Source organism: Bactrocera latifrons, unplaced genomic scaffold, assembly GCF_001853355.1.
Source record: "Bactrocera latifrons isolate USDA-ARS-PBARC rearing strain unplaced genomic scaffold, ASM185335v1 scaffold_33, whole genome shotgun sequence".
Classification (NCBI taxonomy): Eukaryota; Metazoa; Arthropoda; class Insecta; order Diptera; family Tephritidae; genus Bactrocera; species Bactrocera latifrons.
In genome coordinates, this window is record NW_017536963.1 from 1610204 (window position 1) to 1625672 (window position 15469).

Below are 15469 nucleotides of genomic sequence, written 5' to 3' on the forward strand. Positions count from 1 at the left end.
CAAATATCGATTTTACCACAAAACTTTCTTAATTTTAAAGTAATACTTATTAAAAATATTAACTAGAAACATAACATTAAATTTTATATATATATTAATTATTCGAAATATCAAATTTATTAACACCTTAGTATTAACACATAAATCAGTGTTGTAAACTTTTGCACTTAGCTATTGCTTACATCGATAAATTAGCTGCGGTTATCGGTAAAAACAGTTTTATCAATGAAGATAAAGTCACAGCTTTACATTGCAAAATTTGTACCTAACACATCTGCTTTTGCCATCATCTTCATTGAGTTCAGTTGAACTTGTTGTGTGCTTGTGGAAGATATATTTTAGAGATATTAAATTTATTCCAGAGATATGAATTTTCAACACTTTTCGATGGTGCCACCTCCACCACCAGATATTGATCAATCAAAACAAGCTCCACCACTTCCAGTTGGGATACCACCAGGTCCTCCACCTCCGCCGCCACCAGAAACACCATCAACAGAACTACATCAATCAGTACACGCAACAAATAGTTACTCCAATGACACTTTGCCGCCTTCGATGCCTCACGTATCTGGAGCAAGTAGTTTTCATTCTTATCCTACAACTTTTTATCAACAACCTTATAACGACAAGAGTACGCCTTACTATCCACATTTTCAAACAACAAATACATATACAGATGTATTTAATAATGAAGGTGTGTATAATGTGCCGCCACCGAGAAAAACTCCGTACACACCTTATGATTCAACATATAATGAATATAGTTATCATAACCAAAAATATGATGGCCATGTACATCGACCTTACATAGGTGGCAGAGAATTCACGCCAAATAGAGGGCATTATAAACCACCTGGTAACATACGACCACATCCATACGAGCATAAGCCTATGACAAATCGTGCACCTTATACTGCGCGTGGAAATTATCGCAATACTTCTACCACATCCCAAATCAATCGTCCGCAATTTGCACCTCCATCGTCTCAGAGGCAAGTTTTATAAATATATGCTTGTATGAATGTACACGTCATTACTTTATTTATATTATTATTCCAGAGGTTACGGCTATCCGAAATATGCCGAAACTTCTAGACCCTATACTCAACGAGAAAGAAAGTATGAAGCACGAAGCGATTCCAAGGAACCAAAACTTGAAACTGAAAGAGACAGACTTTTGAAAAGCTGGAGATCAAATTATTGTGAAACCTCCGAAGATATTGCCGAAAAATTGGCAGAAATGGTTGGGCAAGATGAAGACTCTCCAACCGTATGGATACGTTCATCGCCAGCAGATCCATTTTACCGACGTTCAGCTGTACCAAATGAAGTTGTGTCCACTAGTAGATTAGAAGCGCTGTGCAATTTATTCGAAGAAAAATTAGTACAACGCTCAGATCGTGTGCGCAAAACATTACCACCCTACGAACCGCCAGCACGCAAGTCACGCCGCCGCCTGTGTAAACATAAATCTGAAGCTTGCTCATCGTCGTCAGAAGACTCATCAGATGATGAGCTGAAAATTGAACAAGATTGTTGTATGGAGGAACTTTCACGAAAAGTGCAGCATCCATATCGCATACATGCCGACTTGTGGCATAACGATTCGGGTGAAATGAATGACGGCCCGCTCTGTCGTTGTTCTGCTAAATCGCGACGTATTGGCATACGGCACGGCATATATCCCGGTGAAACAGGTTATAAGAAATGTTTGCCGAATTCCAATAATGCTTCGCAACTTTACCACTATCGTATTACCATTTCGCCGCCCACAAATTTTCTCACTAAAACGCCAACGATAATCAAGCATGACGAGCATGAGTTTATTTTCGAAGGATTTTCGATGTTGACACATTCACCGCTTGCAGACTTGCCCACATGTAAAGTCATACGCTTTAACATTGAATATACCATCTTGTATGTTGCTGAGAAAATGCCCGAGAATTTCACCATAAGAGAATTGGAGTTATTTAGTAAGTAAATACATATGTATATGCATGCATTCGAATAGACAAAATATTTTCTTTCCGAAAAATAATATTTTTATAAAAGTATTTAATTAATTTCAAACTTTCAGATCAATACCTATTCCACGAACTGCTAGAGCTGGTAGATTTTTCACTATACCCCGACGGCATGTCCAGTTCCGAAACATGTCCAGCCTTTCATTTCTTACCACGTTTCGTGCGTGATCTACCCGATAATGGCAAAGAAGTATTGGCCATAAGTGAAGTGCTCCGTTATTTACTGGACAGTGCTGCTCCACTTGTGGATCGCGATCAGTTGCGTTGCCTAAACGATATCAGTCAGCATGAGTGGCAAGATTATGTCGATTTCATAAAAGGAATGCTTGTGACAAAACCGGGTTACAAACCATGCTCCGTACGCGTGGATCAGCTGGATCGCAATGTTTCTGATTTGCCAGAGTGTTTTGAAACCGAAGAGAACGTAACACATCCAGCCATCGTGCATTTTGGTATACGACCACCGCAGCTCAGTTATGCCGGCAATCCGGAGTATCAGAAAGCTTGGCGTGAATATGTAAAATATCGCCATCTAATGGCCAACATGTCGAAGCCATCGTTTGCTGACAAGCGCAAATTGGAGGAAAAAGAAGCGCGTTTACAGGAAATGCGCACTCAAGGGCGTATGAAGCGTAATATAACTGTGGCGGTCAGTTCGAAGGGCTATTATCGAACCGGTATTATGTGTGACATTGTGCAGCACGCGATGCTCATACCGGTGCTTACTGGTCACTTGCGTTTTCATCGTTCGTTGGACCTTTTAGAGAAAAGTATTGGTTACAGTTTCAAAAATCGGTGAGTTTTTACAACATTCTTTATTATTGCTTCTTTTTTTTTTATAATTTTTTTCTTTTATCGTTTTAGATATTTATTGCAATTGGCGTTGACGCATCCCTCGTATAAAGAAAATTATGGCACGAATCCCGATCATGCGCGCAATTCGCTTACTAATTGTGGCATACGTCAGCCCGAGTATGGTGATCGTAAAATACATTACTTGAATACGCGAAAGCGTGGCATAAATACCCTTATAAACATAATGTCGCGCTTTGGCAAGGAATATGAGACTATGTCTAATATCACGCATAATGAACGTTTGGAATTCTTGGGCGATGCCGTTGTTGAGTTTTTAAGTTCAATACACTTGTTTTTCATGTTTCCTGATTTGGAAGAAGGTGGTCTGGCTACTTATCGTGCGGCTATCGTGCAGAATCAGCATTTAGCTTTACTCGCCAAGAAGTTGCACTTGGAGGAGTACATGCTGTACGCGCATGGTTCGGACTTATGTCATGAATTGGAATTGCGTCACGCAATGGCTAACTGCTTTGAGGCTTTAATGGGTGCGCTGCTACTCGATGGTGGCATATCAATAGCCGATGAGGTATTTATGAACGCGCTTTATATGGAAAACGAGCAACTAAAAGAGATTTGGAAGAATTATCCAGAGCATCCGTTGCAAGAGCAAGAGCCGTTAGGCGATCGCGGTTGTATATCTTCTTATCCGGTGCTGCAGGAGTTAACCAAATTCGAAAAATCCATCGGCATACAGTTCAAACACATACGTCTACTGGCACGCGCTTTCACCGATCGATCCATTGGTTTTACTCACCTCACACTGGGTTCGAATCAGCGTTTGGAATTCCTGGGTGATACGGTGTTGCAATTGATTTGCTCCGAATATCTTTATCGCCATTTTCCCGAGCATCACGAAGGTCATTTGTCGTTGTTGCGTTCATCGCTTGTGAACAATCGCACACAAGCGGTGGTTTGTGATGATCTCGGCATGACCAAGTATGCGGTCTACTCGAATCCAAAGGTGGAGCTAAAGACTAAAGATCGTGCTGATTTATTGGAAGCCTTCTTGGGTGCATTATATGTGGATAAAGGTTTACTGTATTGTGAACAATTCTGTCATGTTTGTCTGTTTCCACGTTTGCAAATATTTATTATGAATCAAGATTGGAACGATCCCAAATCGAAGTTACAACAATGTTGTTTGACTTTGCGCACGATGGAGGGTGGCGAACCCGATATACCCATTTACAAAGTGATCGAGTCTATCGGACCCACCAATACCCGCGTGTATACGGTAGCTGTTTATTTCCGTTCGAAACGCTTGGCAACCGCTACCGGCTCATCGATTCAGCAGGCTGAAATGAATGCAGCCAAACAAGCTTTGGAGAATTCACGTGATTTATTCCCACAATTGGATCATCAGAAACGTGTTATAGCCAAGAGTATTAAAAAGCAAAAGGGTGGCGAGCTCAAACCGGAATTTGAAGAGACTTTAACCGAACAAGCGAAACCGAAAAGTACGAATTCCATGGAAGATGAGTCACATCTTCCCAAGCAATATCGTGTACGTGAAGACATCTCCAGCGATGAACTGCCGGATGATGATAGTGATGTGGACGATCAACAGACCACATCCATAAGCATTCAAGGTTTGTTGAATCTGCCATGCATGTTTTTAAATTTGATTTTTTTAATTCGCATATTTTTCTTATTTTCAGGTCATTCAAGTCACAGCAGTGATAGCAGCACCAGTTCAGATGATGAGCAGTTGGAAAAATCCCGCACACACAAAAGGCGAAGCAGAAAACGTGTTGAAAAAACATCGCAAAACGGAGCGAATTCGAATTCCCTCAAAAGGGCAAATCTCGAAGTGGACGATATGAAAAGTGCGAATAAAAGAAATTGTGAAGATGTATCGAGTGATGATTGCTTTGAAGAAAATTTAACCGCCCCGGCGCCCAATATGAGCGAAAATACGAAGTCGTCTTTAAATACAATGCCGCATGATCTTCAAGATTTGGTGGAAGATGTCTCGTCGAATTCGGATATTGAGTCGGGAGAACTGAGTAGTTAAATTGCGGCATATTAAGGCTTAAGGAGCACAAGGAATGTCCGTCGTTAAGAAATAGAACGTTATCTAAAGCTCTAAACAAAAGTGCCGGTTGCCAGCAATGTTAAATATTCAAATATTACAGTAACTTAATTAAAAGCTTCTCTTGACTTGGGTCAACCTTTCTGTTGCGTATTATAACGTGTGGGTTCCAGAATACATTGAAGGAGTACAAGATAAACTCAACTCTGTAATCAATATACTAAATGTTAAGCTTAAATATTAGTATTATATTCTAATTATGAAGTTATATAGAACTGAAATATACGAAAAACTTGGTTCCGTAAGTACCAAAAAAATTAATCCTTTAGTGTTTTAAAATATTTTAATAGTTGTTGCTGTTGTAGCGGCATAAAACATTGGCCAGATAAAAATTCGGGTCCGTTCGGGTTACTTAGACCGGAACAGGCCTATTCAAGCCTGCCTACACTCGCACACTAACCAAAATATATACAACAAAGATTGTATTTTTTGTTTATTCAAACCGGTTTATCGTTTTATTTTCAATAATTTAATTTAATTTTTTGAATATTTACGTACATAAAAAATGTATGCAAGGTATGGCAGATTTATTTTTAGCGACTCACCGGTTTACATAATTTTTCATTTAGAAAAAAAAACATATTTTTGTCATACATACTTATAAGTGTGATGTATACACTCGCAAGAATTAATTTAAACTCATGCCTCTGTCTGAATCCATTGCATTATTTGTGGCTACGGGTAATTACTAATACGAACTATTTTCTAATTGCGCGCCTTTTGTTTTCTATGTTCAAATCACAATCAAAACACATGACATTTTAATTTTTTAACTTCTAATGGATTTTATGTTGATCTCTAATGAATAAGTTATACAAATGTGATTATTTATGAATTTGGCGTGAGAATTTACGTAATTGCTACGAGGGTATGATATGCTGCAATGGATTCAGTAACTGGGCTTTATATGAACGGAACATATGAGCTTACATATTATTCCAAATAATTATATTTCGTTTATATTACCTATATAAAGCAAAAAGGCTTGATATTCTCTTTAATTGTATGTACATGGGGATTTTCACTTAAACAGTGAGAGTCGGCGAGAGGATAAGCGACCGCCGTTGCTGAGAGCGCTTTGTACGTCCTTCATTTCCGGCAATTTGCCGATATCACCACGGGCAGCCATTGATGGCACGGTGGCGAGTAAGCGACGAGCTACACGCTGTATATCACCATGACTGATTTTTTCTGTAAGAAAATTATTAAAAAAAAAAAAAGAGTTAAATTTATATATACAAATACAATCGCATGCGTGTTAATTACCGATTTCGCGTATAAAGTGTTCAGGTCGCTTGCGATGCCCTGTTGCCAAAACTTGTCGACCCACGTCTTCAAATACAACCGGTCTTGATTCCAGGTTCATTAATAGCATCGATTGCAACTGGATTTTGGAACGACTCAATTCATCTCTACCCGGCTCACTTGCCATGTTGACGAGTTCACGTGTAATAACCTCAACCATGTCGCGAACGTTACTAGGTGGAGCGCTGGCATGTATGCAAAATAGGCCAGTATCTGCATAGGCATGATTATAAGCCGTAGCGCTATACATCCAATGATAGCGATTAAGAACGTTTGTGTATAAGCGTGAGTACATGCCCTTGCCGGGACCGCCAGCGGAAAACGAACCGCCACCGCCCATCATTATATTTAAAACACATAATGCCACAAAATCGGGATCTTGATGGGAGCAACCCTCCAGTCCGATAACAACGTGTGCGAGCTCTGGAAGTCCAGTAGCGGCGTAAATCGGTATTTCACATTCTTCCTATAATAGGTGTTAATTAGTACACATAAACATATGTATGTGTATTTATGTATGTACCTTTTTCAAGCCGCCGGTGTATTGAGCAACTGAGGCATCGACTTCTGTTGCTCCGGTTCCTTTGATAACTTGTGTTTCCCATATTGCTTTTTCGTCTACAAAATACTTCTCAACATTTCGTACCAGCTCATCGTGGTTAACCTAGTAAGTTGTTTACATAATAACCTTTTTTATCTACTTCACAACAGCTCATAATTTAACTTACCCCGACACCGGCTATTACCATACGTTGAGGTGTATGATGATATTTCAAATAGTTCATTAAGACATTTCTATCTATTAATGAAAGATTTTCTGATGGACATAATTTTGGCAGTCCCAAAGTGTTATCACGATATGCCGCTGCGTGTATCATATCCATTAATATGGGTTCCTGCTCCGGACGCATGCCGAGCGTTTCAAGTTCAAATTGCACCGCTTTACGTGCAGCGCTCACTTCTGCGGCATGGAGTGTTGGTCGCAATGTCACATCGGCAAGTAAGCGTGTAACCGATTCAATAGCTCGACTATCAATACTTGCAGCATATATGAGAGTGTCACGTGAACTCTGACAATCGCAAATACCACCGTTTTTCTCCAATTCCTTTAGTATAGCATCTTTGTTTGGAAATTTCTTGGTTGACTGCAAAGTTAACGGCAATTACCTAACTTAATGAATTACATGAACAATAAAAATATTAACAACATACATTAAAGGCCAACTTCTCAAGAAAATGTGAAACACCACTTGGGTAGGTGACTTCATAACGTGGACCCGAATCGATCACCAATCCAACTGTGCAAAACTGTCCAAATCTGGGTTCAGATGCCACACGTAATCCATTCGGCAGTGTAGTGACTTGTGTAAGACTGCTTTCGGCTAGTGGTCGCGCATACTCAACTTCAGCAAGATTTGGTATCGGATCTGTTAGCGGTGGTAGATTGGTGACTACTTTGGTGGAAGGCTGATTTACAGTAAGCGAGCTGGCATCGTCACGAGCTCTGCCTGTTATATTTCCAATGCCAGTGCCAATACGCACTTCTTCACCAGACAAAGATGATGGTTTTGTCGCATAACGTCTCAAAACACTGTGGGGAGAAAAAGTCATTTGAGGTTATTGACTAATTCGTTAGTGCTCACCTCCAGCGTTGCTGCAGTCGGCTTAGTAACCGTACGTTCATATTCTCTTTGGTTTGTTAAAACAAAACGTAATTTTTGCTTAAGCACTCAACTTTAACTGTTCCCTTTGGCAATACTAATATATTTTTTTTTTAATTTTTTCACGATTAAGGATTTTTTATTGAAACATAATGCAATACAGCAAAAATAAAATTGGAAAAACGTTTCTACGCACAGATGATTTGAAATGTCAATTGTATAAAGTGGACTGTATTTTGATGTGGTGGAAACTGTCATATGGTTAATATCAGATGATAGCAATCTGGTATAAATTCATTATGGGTACTCTTGTAGAGTGATTTCGGTTTGATTGTATGAGATGTTTTCAATTGTAGAAAAGCAATTGGTAATTTTAATGGATTAATCTATAATATAATGAATACAAAATGTGAATTCTATTAAATAAAGAATCTTCATAATTTAAAAATAATGATAGACATTAAACACTTTCATTATAGTTTGTTGGGTAAGCAAAAGATAGTTACGCATATACTTACATACACTAATGTATTTACCATACATATGAACATATGTATTTTAACTTAAAAAGCTGGTAAACAAAGCCTAACCTACTCCATTGGATATACATATTTATATTATTAATTTTATATTTTATTGAATTTTCATAAAAACCATAAGAAACACACATAATGTAATTATTATTTAACTTCTTTACTTTAAATTGAAACGCCTTTTACCATCGAAACGATATCCGTAAGCTGCAGCATTCTTTGTGTCCACCAAAGCTGGATTGCGATGCTTAAAGAAACTGCCGTGCGCATGAGCGGGACGGGAAGCACTGTTGGGCACACCATCCATTTCTCTCGGGTAAAATGCCTCGAAAAAACCTTCAGGTGGAATAACTGAAGCGATTTTTGTATCGTTTGGATCATAAGCAAGTGCAATGCACGTTTTAACAGCAACAACAAATAGGCAAAGCCACATAATTGTATTAAATACTGATGTCATATTATTAGCCTAAATGAAATTGTTTGTTTTTTTTTATGTTTATTTTATATGCACTGTAAATAATTCTAAAACTCACATACTTATAAATGCTTATTTATCTCTGCTGTTGTTTGGCTCTGATCGCTAATTGGAGTTAGGGCTTCTGCGTCAGCAAATGATTGACCACACTTAAACCTAAATGTCTATGCAGTTTTAGTTTATGTACAAATGTACATACATACAGTCATTGCAAATTCACATATATATATATTTACCGTGACTCCCAAAATTGTGCGAAAAAAATGTGTTTATGTTACGAACCTTACTACTTATTTGCTACATATATACAACATAACAAAAAATGTTATTTTGAAATCACCACGAAGCTTCAACGACATTATTAGAGGAATCGCTTAAAGTGTCATTTCTTTGTTTACAAATTTTAAAAATTAGAACACCGATTTTGTAAACGGCTTAAAACAACACCATGAACCCTACAGCTGTTTCTAACCGCAAAGTGGAAACAATCCAAATATTAACATAAATAAATGTTTCAAGCGCTTATACAATATTATTTATTTTTACTCGTATGGCTCGTGACGTAATATTATATAAGTATTTGGTTTGCTACAATTTGAAAGAAATTTATTTCTTAAGTATATAAATTTATATACTAAACTTACATTTTACGTAATTAAATATTTAAACAGATAAGCTAAAATTTTGGCTTAGCACTTAAAAAAAAAAAACAAACAACAATGTCTAGTAAATTCTACCATTTTTTAGAACTAATCTTCCGTTACGGGATGCTCCGACGTATCACTGTTGTTAAGTCGTCTATTTTCTAGTATTCTAGTAGCTTTTTCCAAAGTTTCCTTGTAAAAAATATTATTTCCCTCGCAGGGCATTGAGTATTTTGAGACATCTAAATGCCATGTTAAGCCGAGGACTATGTTGAAAGCTGAAACGTCATAGGCGTGACATCCAGAGTATCGATAAAGCGGCTTCTTATTATATTTGCAGCCATTCCATTGCGCACCTAAAAGTAGACACAGAATGTTATATTGAGGACAACATAATTTTTAGAATTTGTCGAGTTGACAGTGAAAGTTTACATTATAAAAATTGTGTTTCTTTGGAAGCTTGTCATCCCTCCACCATTAAAACTATAGGCGCCTGATTTACTTATTATCTAGAGACATTCCATAAATGAATAAAACTCAAAAAGACTATATATGTACATAAATATAGATAAGCTATCGTAAAAAGAAATCCGTTATTTTTCCAATAACTGACTTCACTAATATGTATCTCGCATTGTATTTATAAGTGCGATCGGGTCAGACTATATGGCTTTGCAAAGATAAGATTTCGTGCTAAAATGACTTGCCAAAGAGTTTTGTGATTGCTAGACTCAGTATTTTTTGAACACCGTCAAGAATAGACACCACCAAAAAATGTCTATATTTTTATCGCAATTTAAAAAAAAAGGATTTTACCCCATCTTTTGCTTCTATTGTGATGCTGCTTTAAAATAATTCAATTAGACCCATATACACAACCTACAACAATGTATATTTCGGTATGTACGTAGATAAGTGAATTAAAAGCGCGGTAAGGGCCAGAAATAAGCATTTTTAGGAATTCAGTAGAGCATATAAGTTGTGTTGAGATGAGTGTATCACAGGACAGCGCATTAACGTACGCGCATGATTCGAATTTGTCGCCAAAAAGTCTGAAATTAATCTGTGCAGACTTTTACTTTGTGAGCATATTTATTCCTTAACAAATAGTTGGAAAGCGGACATCGTCCACAGCAGTTTGATATAAAAAGTGACGTCACTATACTAAATTCAAGTTATTTGTTAAAAAAGTTTACACTGAAAACCAAATAATTATGTATGAATATGGTGATAATTCAGGTGTGAATGCACAAAATGCAAACACAATGGTACCGAACGTTATGTTTGATAATCCAATGCCAGAATTGGGCAAGATGCAGGTGCAAGAAGGTGGTAATTATCATTGCAACTCACAGTGTTCGATGTAAAAACAATAAATTTATAGGTAATGGTATGGATATGGGAGGTAATGTATATATTGAACCTAGAGCAGATGGGGGTCCGCAGCAGACTATGCCCATATATGCGATTGATGCCAGTGTGCAGCAGTTCGAAATACCTGATCCAATCCTGCGACGCACTTTTGCACGTAAGGTGTTCATCACACTCGTAGTAAGTTGAGCATATAAATTTTCGTTTCGAACAAAACATCACTAAAATTTTCTTCGACAGCTGCAACATGTACTAACACTGCCGGTGATTGAAATTTTCATACTCTTCTTTGATCCAATTTCTCATCCTGCTATACAAGGCGTACGAGGCATCATGTTTTGTCTACTTATTGTAATGTATTTTTTTAGTGACATGCGTCGGTATCCACCAGTGAATGTTATTGCGTTTGCTACAGTGACTTTTTTATTAGCCGTAGAAGCCGGTGTCTTGGCAACTTGGTTAAATTCACAATTGGTGAGTTTATATGTCTTCCGTATTAACAATATACGTATCAATTAATTTTTGTTGTCTTTTTGCAGGCAATATTTCCTCATCTGATAGTAATTGTACAACTTTTAAGCATAGTGGCTTATTCGGAACAAACTCGTTATAAATTTACAGTTATAAATGCCATTTTATTAGTTCTGCTGGTTTCATTGGCTGGCCACTATTTGATAGAGATTGTATTTTCCTCATTTTCATTGAATGCCATTGCATACGCTCTACTCTCCCTCACAACTTATCGTGCTGCATATATCGTTTACGATATGCACCTCATGTTGAGTGGACATCATGGTTACAATCTTCAACCACATGAGTATATATTCGCAGCTACAAATATTTACGCCGACATGCCAAATCTTTTATGGCGAATAATCAAATTTTTTTTGGTAACACCTTTGATCAAAATGTACCATTTTCTTGTAGGCTGTTGTTCTGCCGAAGTGTGTTAAACATTTCGGCATTTTCTTTTTTATGTGAAGTTACAAAAATATTTAATATATTGTACGGGTACAATTCGCATTAGCCTTATATATTACTATACTTAAAGAAAATATAAAGTTTCATAAAAAAATTAAAGCTTTTGACATTTATACCATATTAATTATATATATATATATATTGTTAAAGTATGCTAAATTAATTCATTAACATTATCTTAACGTTAAAATACGTTGGGAGTATTGACAGTTATCTATTTGCGCTTATAACTTGTAAACGTTGATTGAACAATAAAAATTAATTAAAAATGAAAACAAAAGAAAACCATAAAAATGAAAAAAAAAAATAAAATTAAACACACTTACCAATCGGATCTATACATTCCACTGTCAATGCACACTTCAACCAGGGCAGCATTATATTCTTTTCTACGAATGGAGTGTCCAGGAATAAAACTATATCGAGGTCAACCATTCGTAGAAAAATGAAGTCGTCCGCATCGGTTTGAAAGTATTCGAACATTTTTGGATGTGTGCGTGTGGATACAGCAGTCGAAGTGTTCCAACCCAAAACTCCTGTACTTAAGACCTTATTACGTAGTTTTTGTAGGTCATGGTTACCACCACGAAATCGTATATAATTTTCGACAAAAAGAATACTTTTCGAACGCGTCAATGCATCTTTTATCACAATCGGCCGATAAGCGTGCATGCGACGATCAAAGGCGTGCGACGGAAATACTGACAAATCATAGTTAATGACTGAACACCTAGTGATGTTACAATAAGCTGTTAAACTGCGTGAATCATCCTCTGATAAGCCGATATCATAAACGAGTAAATGTTCATCCGGAAATTTTGAAGCAATATTTTGCGCTAGTAATATTACCGAAGGCGCTTGTCCATCTTGTACATATGTTACAATGGAAAAGTTTGTTTTCGTACCATTGTATGGCGTTGTAGCTGGCCGTGTCTTGCTACTATGTCGAACTTTGTTAATATTACTTGTATAATCATCGCTTTTTTGTAGCTTCTGTTTAGGTTGCTGTATCAGTGGAAGATGCGATATTTCAATGTCTGCATCTGGTTTGAAACCATTTCCAATTTCATAGCGATTGTAAGTCTGGGACTCCTTTGCGTAAATTGAATCGGTGAACCCTAGCAAATTCAAATATTTCGCGTCTATTTCAAGTTTCTTTTGCTCAGTAACACGCAAATTTTCCTAAATAAAAAGATGACATGTAGTTATGTTGTAATAAATGAATATACTAATGATTATAGATCATCATGTAACATACATGTATGTTTATTTGCTTACTTACTTGTAATTTGTTAAATTGCTGATGAGTATGTGAAACAATGCTTTTTAAGGAATCGTTGGGTTCACCAGCCGGCCCCAAAATTATGAAAAATATAGTGGTAATGATAACACAGCAGAGTATTAAAATAAAGTGTTTTGTTCGCATTGCCGCTAGTTTTTGGTTTAGTTTTCGTAAAATTCGCGTATTTCTACGTCCGATTTCCTTTGATCCCTCCACAGTGATAGTTAAAAAAACAAGGTACTTGCTATATACATATATGTTTGCCCAATATTAATGATTCATTTCAACGTCAATTGTGAGTCGAAATCAGTGTCACACGATATTTATGTTATCACTTTGGTCATAAATTAGTATACAAGTGATATGATTTTATTTATGTAAGAAATTTGGCACAATATTTTTCAGATAATTATTGTGTTTAACAATATTTTTTATTATCTTTGTTATAAGAATATTTCCCATCAACATTCTTGTAATGTTTATTCCTTATAGTTGGTGTTATTAAAAAAAAAAGTTCATAAGTATGTAGTTGCAGACTGTATTCTGGCGCTAGCTAAGAGGCTATTGTTATATTTTGAGGAGTTTTGCTTTATCTCTGTATTTTCCAGTTTTGATAACAATCATAGGTGTTTGTTTTATTTATGCCAAAAATATGATGCTTTGCTGTGACAAATTGTTAAGATTAATACATTATATCTGTTATTTTGGTTACACATTACTTAATTGTTTAATTGGAAAAAGTACACTTGAGACTTCTGGACTTTAAACGAAATATTCAAATAGATAAAAACAATATAGGTAAAAGTGCTTTTAAATTATAAAACATTTTACACTGCGAGATGCAGATTTCTTACAGCCATTGAATAGTTGAAACTGAACCAACACTAAATATATATATTATTAGAGTAATTTATACTCATATAAACCTTTTATTAACTTGACATAAAATGTTTTATCTGTATTTAATATTTTTACTCGTTTTAAATTATTATTGTTTAATTTCAACGGGGTAGCTTATAAACTAAAATTATGACATTTTCTATGAAACGTCAATAAACCTTGGCATGAAAAATAAAGTTGCCATATGTATTATTATTAAAAAAGCTTATTTTGGCTTAGACATGCAATTTAAAATTTAAAAATAAATTTTTGAATCTTTTCAATCGCTGTAATTATTATTATAGTATTAATATATTTAGTCAGATCTATATCAACCAAGCGGAAATATTTAATTAGAAATTTGAAGTCTTTATTTTTATAATTAAGAGCTAAATGATACAAATTGTGAACTTGTTTATCATACTAATATGTTTATAACAATAGCTTTTGTTTAGTTCTAATGTAAATTGGGCAAAACATGTACACAAACAGTGTACATTACCTTCAAATATAAAAGCTTACGTTTACGTTAACAATGCGAATTACAGTTACATTTGTTATATCAGACAGATCTGGCAGCTCTCCACCGAAACCAAATTTTAAAAGCGACTCGTTTAAATGCCTAGATAGATAGATTAATGAGGTAATGCACCGCGACCTAGGGTTTGTTGTGCCCTCACCTATATCACATGTCCTCTCAGAGTGCCAGCAGCCTGAATAGTTCCAGGAGTTTGCCGGGCGCTACTGAGGTTATGTGATCCCTGCTGATGTAAATGGAATCCAGGGCCTTACGCCATTTCCACAGATTGCTGTACAATCCAGGATTAGGTGTGCTGGTATTTCCTGTTCCGGGTCTCAGAACCGACAGTTAGCACAGGAGACTATGCCCATGTTGGACAGGTGTTTCCTGAGCTTGCAGTGCCCTGTGTACATCGCGACGAGGAGACGGAATTTGTCACGGGGGAGGTGAATTAATTCTTTGAACCTGGAGAGGTTGTACCCTCCTAGAAGCAGCTTGGCGTGGCGCATACTTGCTGCCTTCTGCCAATGCCGTTCTCTCTCCACTCTCTGCACTCTTTCCTCCTTGCGGAGCAGCTCCTTAAGAGTGTGGAATCCTACCGCTATGTATGGTTCTGGTCCCATCATCTTGGACGCTGCCGCAGCGCGGGCCAGTTCGTCGGCCTTCTCATTCCCCGCATAAGGACAGGCGGTTTAGCATTTCTATGTATTATTCGACTAAAAGCGATTTGGCCTCATATGATGGGATCGATTTTAGAGCCGCTTGACTATAGCTGAGAATATCTATGCGCTGGTTGCTATAGTTGCGGCGCACTGACATATGGCAAAAAACTTCAGCCTGGAAG

At 36.8% G+C, this 15469-nt stretch overlaps 5 protein-coding genes across 9 annotated transcripts; 2 read left to right on the top strand and 3 right to left on the bottom strand.

Annotated features, from left to right (window-relative positions):
- The first annotated feature begins 238 nt into the window (after positions 1–238).
- LOC108971225 (ribonuclease 3) lies at positions 239–5235 on the top strand. Its single transcript, XM_018937150.1, has 5 exons — positions 239–995; positions 1063–1976; positions 2081–2822; positions 2892–4471; positions 4541–5235. Exons 1-5 carry the CDS (start codon positions 367–369, stop codon positions 4894–4896), a joined length of 4221 nt encoding a protein of 1406 aa, XP_018792695.1. The 5' UTR covers positions 239–366; the 3' UTR covers positions 4897–5235.
- A 538-nt stretch (positions 5236–5773) lies between these two features.
- On the bottom strand, positions 5774–8087 carry LOC108971226 (mitochondrial-processing peptidase subunit alpha). The gene is made up of 6 exons (XM_018937151.1): positions 7923–8087; positions 7492–7870; positions 7008–7424; positions 6803–6943; positions 6241–6745; positions 5774–6165 (listed from the first exon to the last, which is right to left on the bottom strand). The coding sequence occupies exons 1-6, from the start codon at positions 7961–7963 to the stop codon at positions 5996–5998; spliced, it is 1653 nt and encodes a 550-aa protein (XP_018792696.1). The 5' UTR covers positions 7964–8087; the 3' UTR covers positions 5774–5995.
- A 144-nt stretch (positions 8088–8231) lies between these two features.
- Positions 8232–9464, bottom strand: LOC108971227. 2 transcript variants are annotated; one of them, XM_018937153.1, is made up of 3 exons: positions 9007–9464; positions 8459–8939; positions 8232–8326 (listed from the first exon to the last, which is right to left on the bottom strand). In XM_018937153.1, the coding sequence occupies exon 2, from the start codon at positions 8928–8930 to the stop codon at positions 8634–8636; it is 297 nt and encodes a 98-aa protein (XP_018792698.1). In that variant the 5' UTR covers positions 8931–8939; positions 9007–9464; the 3' UTR covers positions 8232–8326; positions 8459–8633. The 2 variants fall into 2 exon arrangements, with proteins under 2 accessions (XP_018792698.1, XP_018792697.1); XM_018937152.1 differs by having other exon boundaries at positions 9011–9462.
- Positions 9465–9542: 78 nt separating this feature from the next.
- On the bottom strand, positions 9543–14159 carry LOC108971228. Of its 2 annotated transcripts, none has more exons than XM_018937155.1 (4): positions 14081–14159; positions 13227–13889; positions 12271–13126; positions 9543–9948 (listed from the first exon to the last, which is right to left on the bottom strand). In XM_018937155.1, exons 2-4 carry the CDS (start codon positions 13368–13370, stop codon positions 9698–9700), a joined length of 1251 nt encoding a protein of 416 aa, XP_018792700.1. In that variant the 5' UTR covers positions 13371–13889; positions 14081–14159; the 3' UTR covers positions 9543–9697. The 2 variants fall into 2 exon arrangements, with proteins under 2 accessions (XP_018792700.1, XP_018792701.1); XM_018937156.1 differs by having other exon boundaries at positions 13946–14145.
- Positions 9960–12017, top strand: LOC108971229 (protein lifeguard 1). 3 transcript variants are annotated; one of them, XM_018937158.1, is made up of 4 exons: positions 9960–10924; positions 10977–11143; positions 11204–11437; positions 11503–12017. In XM_018937158.1, exons 1-4 carry the CDS (start codon positions 10807–10809, stop codon positions 11914–11916), a joined length of 933 nt encoding a protein of 310 aa, XP_018792703.1. In that variant the 5' UTR covers positions 9960–10806; the 3' UTR covers positions 11917–12017. The 3 variants fall into 3 exon arrangements, with proteins under 3 accessions (XP_018792703.1, XP_018792704.1, XP_018792702.1); XM_018937159.1 differs by having other exon boundaries at positions 9961–10921; XM_018937157.1 differs by having other exon boundaries at positions 10832–11143.
- Positions 14160–15469: the final 1310 nt, after the last annotated feature.

Excerpts from the sequence above, each read along its gene's own strand:
- LOC108971225 (XM_018937150.1), top strand. The coding sequence starts at position 367 with ATGAATTTTCAACACTTTTCGATGGTGCCACCTCCACCACCAGATATT. Across the intron at positions 1,977-2,080 it reads AAGAGAATTGGAGTTATTTA|ATCAATACCTATTCCACGAA; the intron begins GTAAGTAAATAC and ends TCAAACTTTCAG. Across the intron at positions 2,823-2,891 it reads GGTTACAGTTTCAAAAATCG|ATATTTATTGCAATTGGCGT; the intron begins GTGAGTTTTTAC and ends TTATCGTTTTAG.
- LOC108971226 (XM_018937151.1), bottom strand. The coding sequence starts at position 7,963 with ATGAACGTACGGTTACTAAGCCGACTGCAGCAACGCTGGAG. Across the intron at positions 6,944-7,007 it reads TGGTAATAGCCGGTGTCGGG|GTTAACCACGATGAGCTGGT; the intron begins GTAAGTTAAATT and ends ACAACTTACTAG. Across the intron at positions 6,746-6,802 it reads ACACCGGCGGCTTGAAAAAG|GAAGAATGTGAAATACCGAT; the intron begins GTACATACATAA and ends CACCTATTATAG.
- LOC108971227 (XM_018937153.1), bottom strand. The coding sequence starts at position 8,930 with ATGACATCAGTATTTAATACAATTATGTGGCTTTGCCTATTTGTTGTT.
- LOC108971229 (XM_018937157.1), top strand. The coding sequence starts at position 10,838 with ATGCACAAAATGCAAACACAATGGTACCGAACGTTATGTTTGATAATC. Across the intron at positions 11,144-11,203 it reads AGGTGTTCATCACACTCGTA|CTGCAACATGTACTAACACT; the intron begins GTAAGTTGAGCA and ends TTTCTTCGACAG. Across the intron at positions 11,438-11,502 it reads CTTGGTTAAATTCACAATTG|GCAATATTTCCTCATCTGAT; the intron begins GTGAGTTTATAT and ends GTCTTTTTGCAG.
- LOC108971228 (XM_018937155.1), bottom strand. The coding sequence starts at position 13,370 with ATGCGAACAAAACACTTTATTTTAATACTCTGCTGTGTTATCATTACC. Across the intron at positions 13,127-13,226 it reads AGCAATTTAACAAATTACAA|GAAAATTTGCGTGTTACTGA; the intron begins GTAAGTAAGCAA and ends CTTTTTATTTAG. Across the intron at positions 9,949-12,270 it reads GGAATGTATAGATCCGATTG|GTGCGCAATGGAATGGCTGC; the intron begins GTAAGTGTGTTT and ends GTCTACTTTTAG.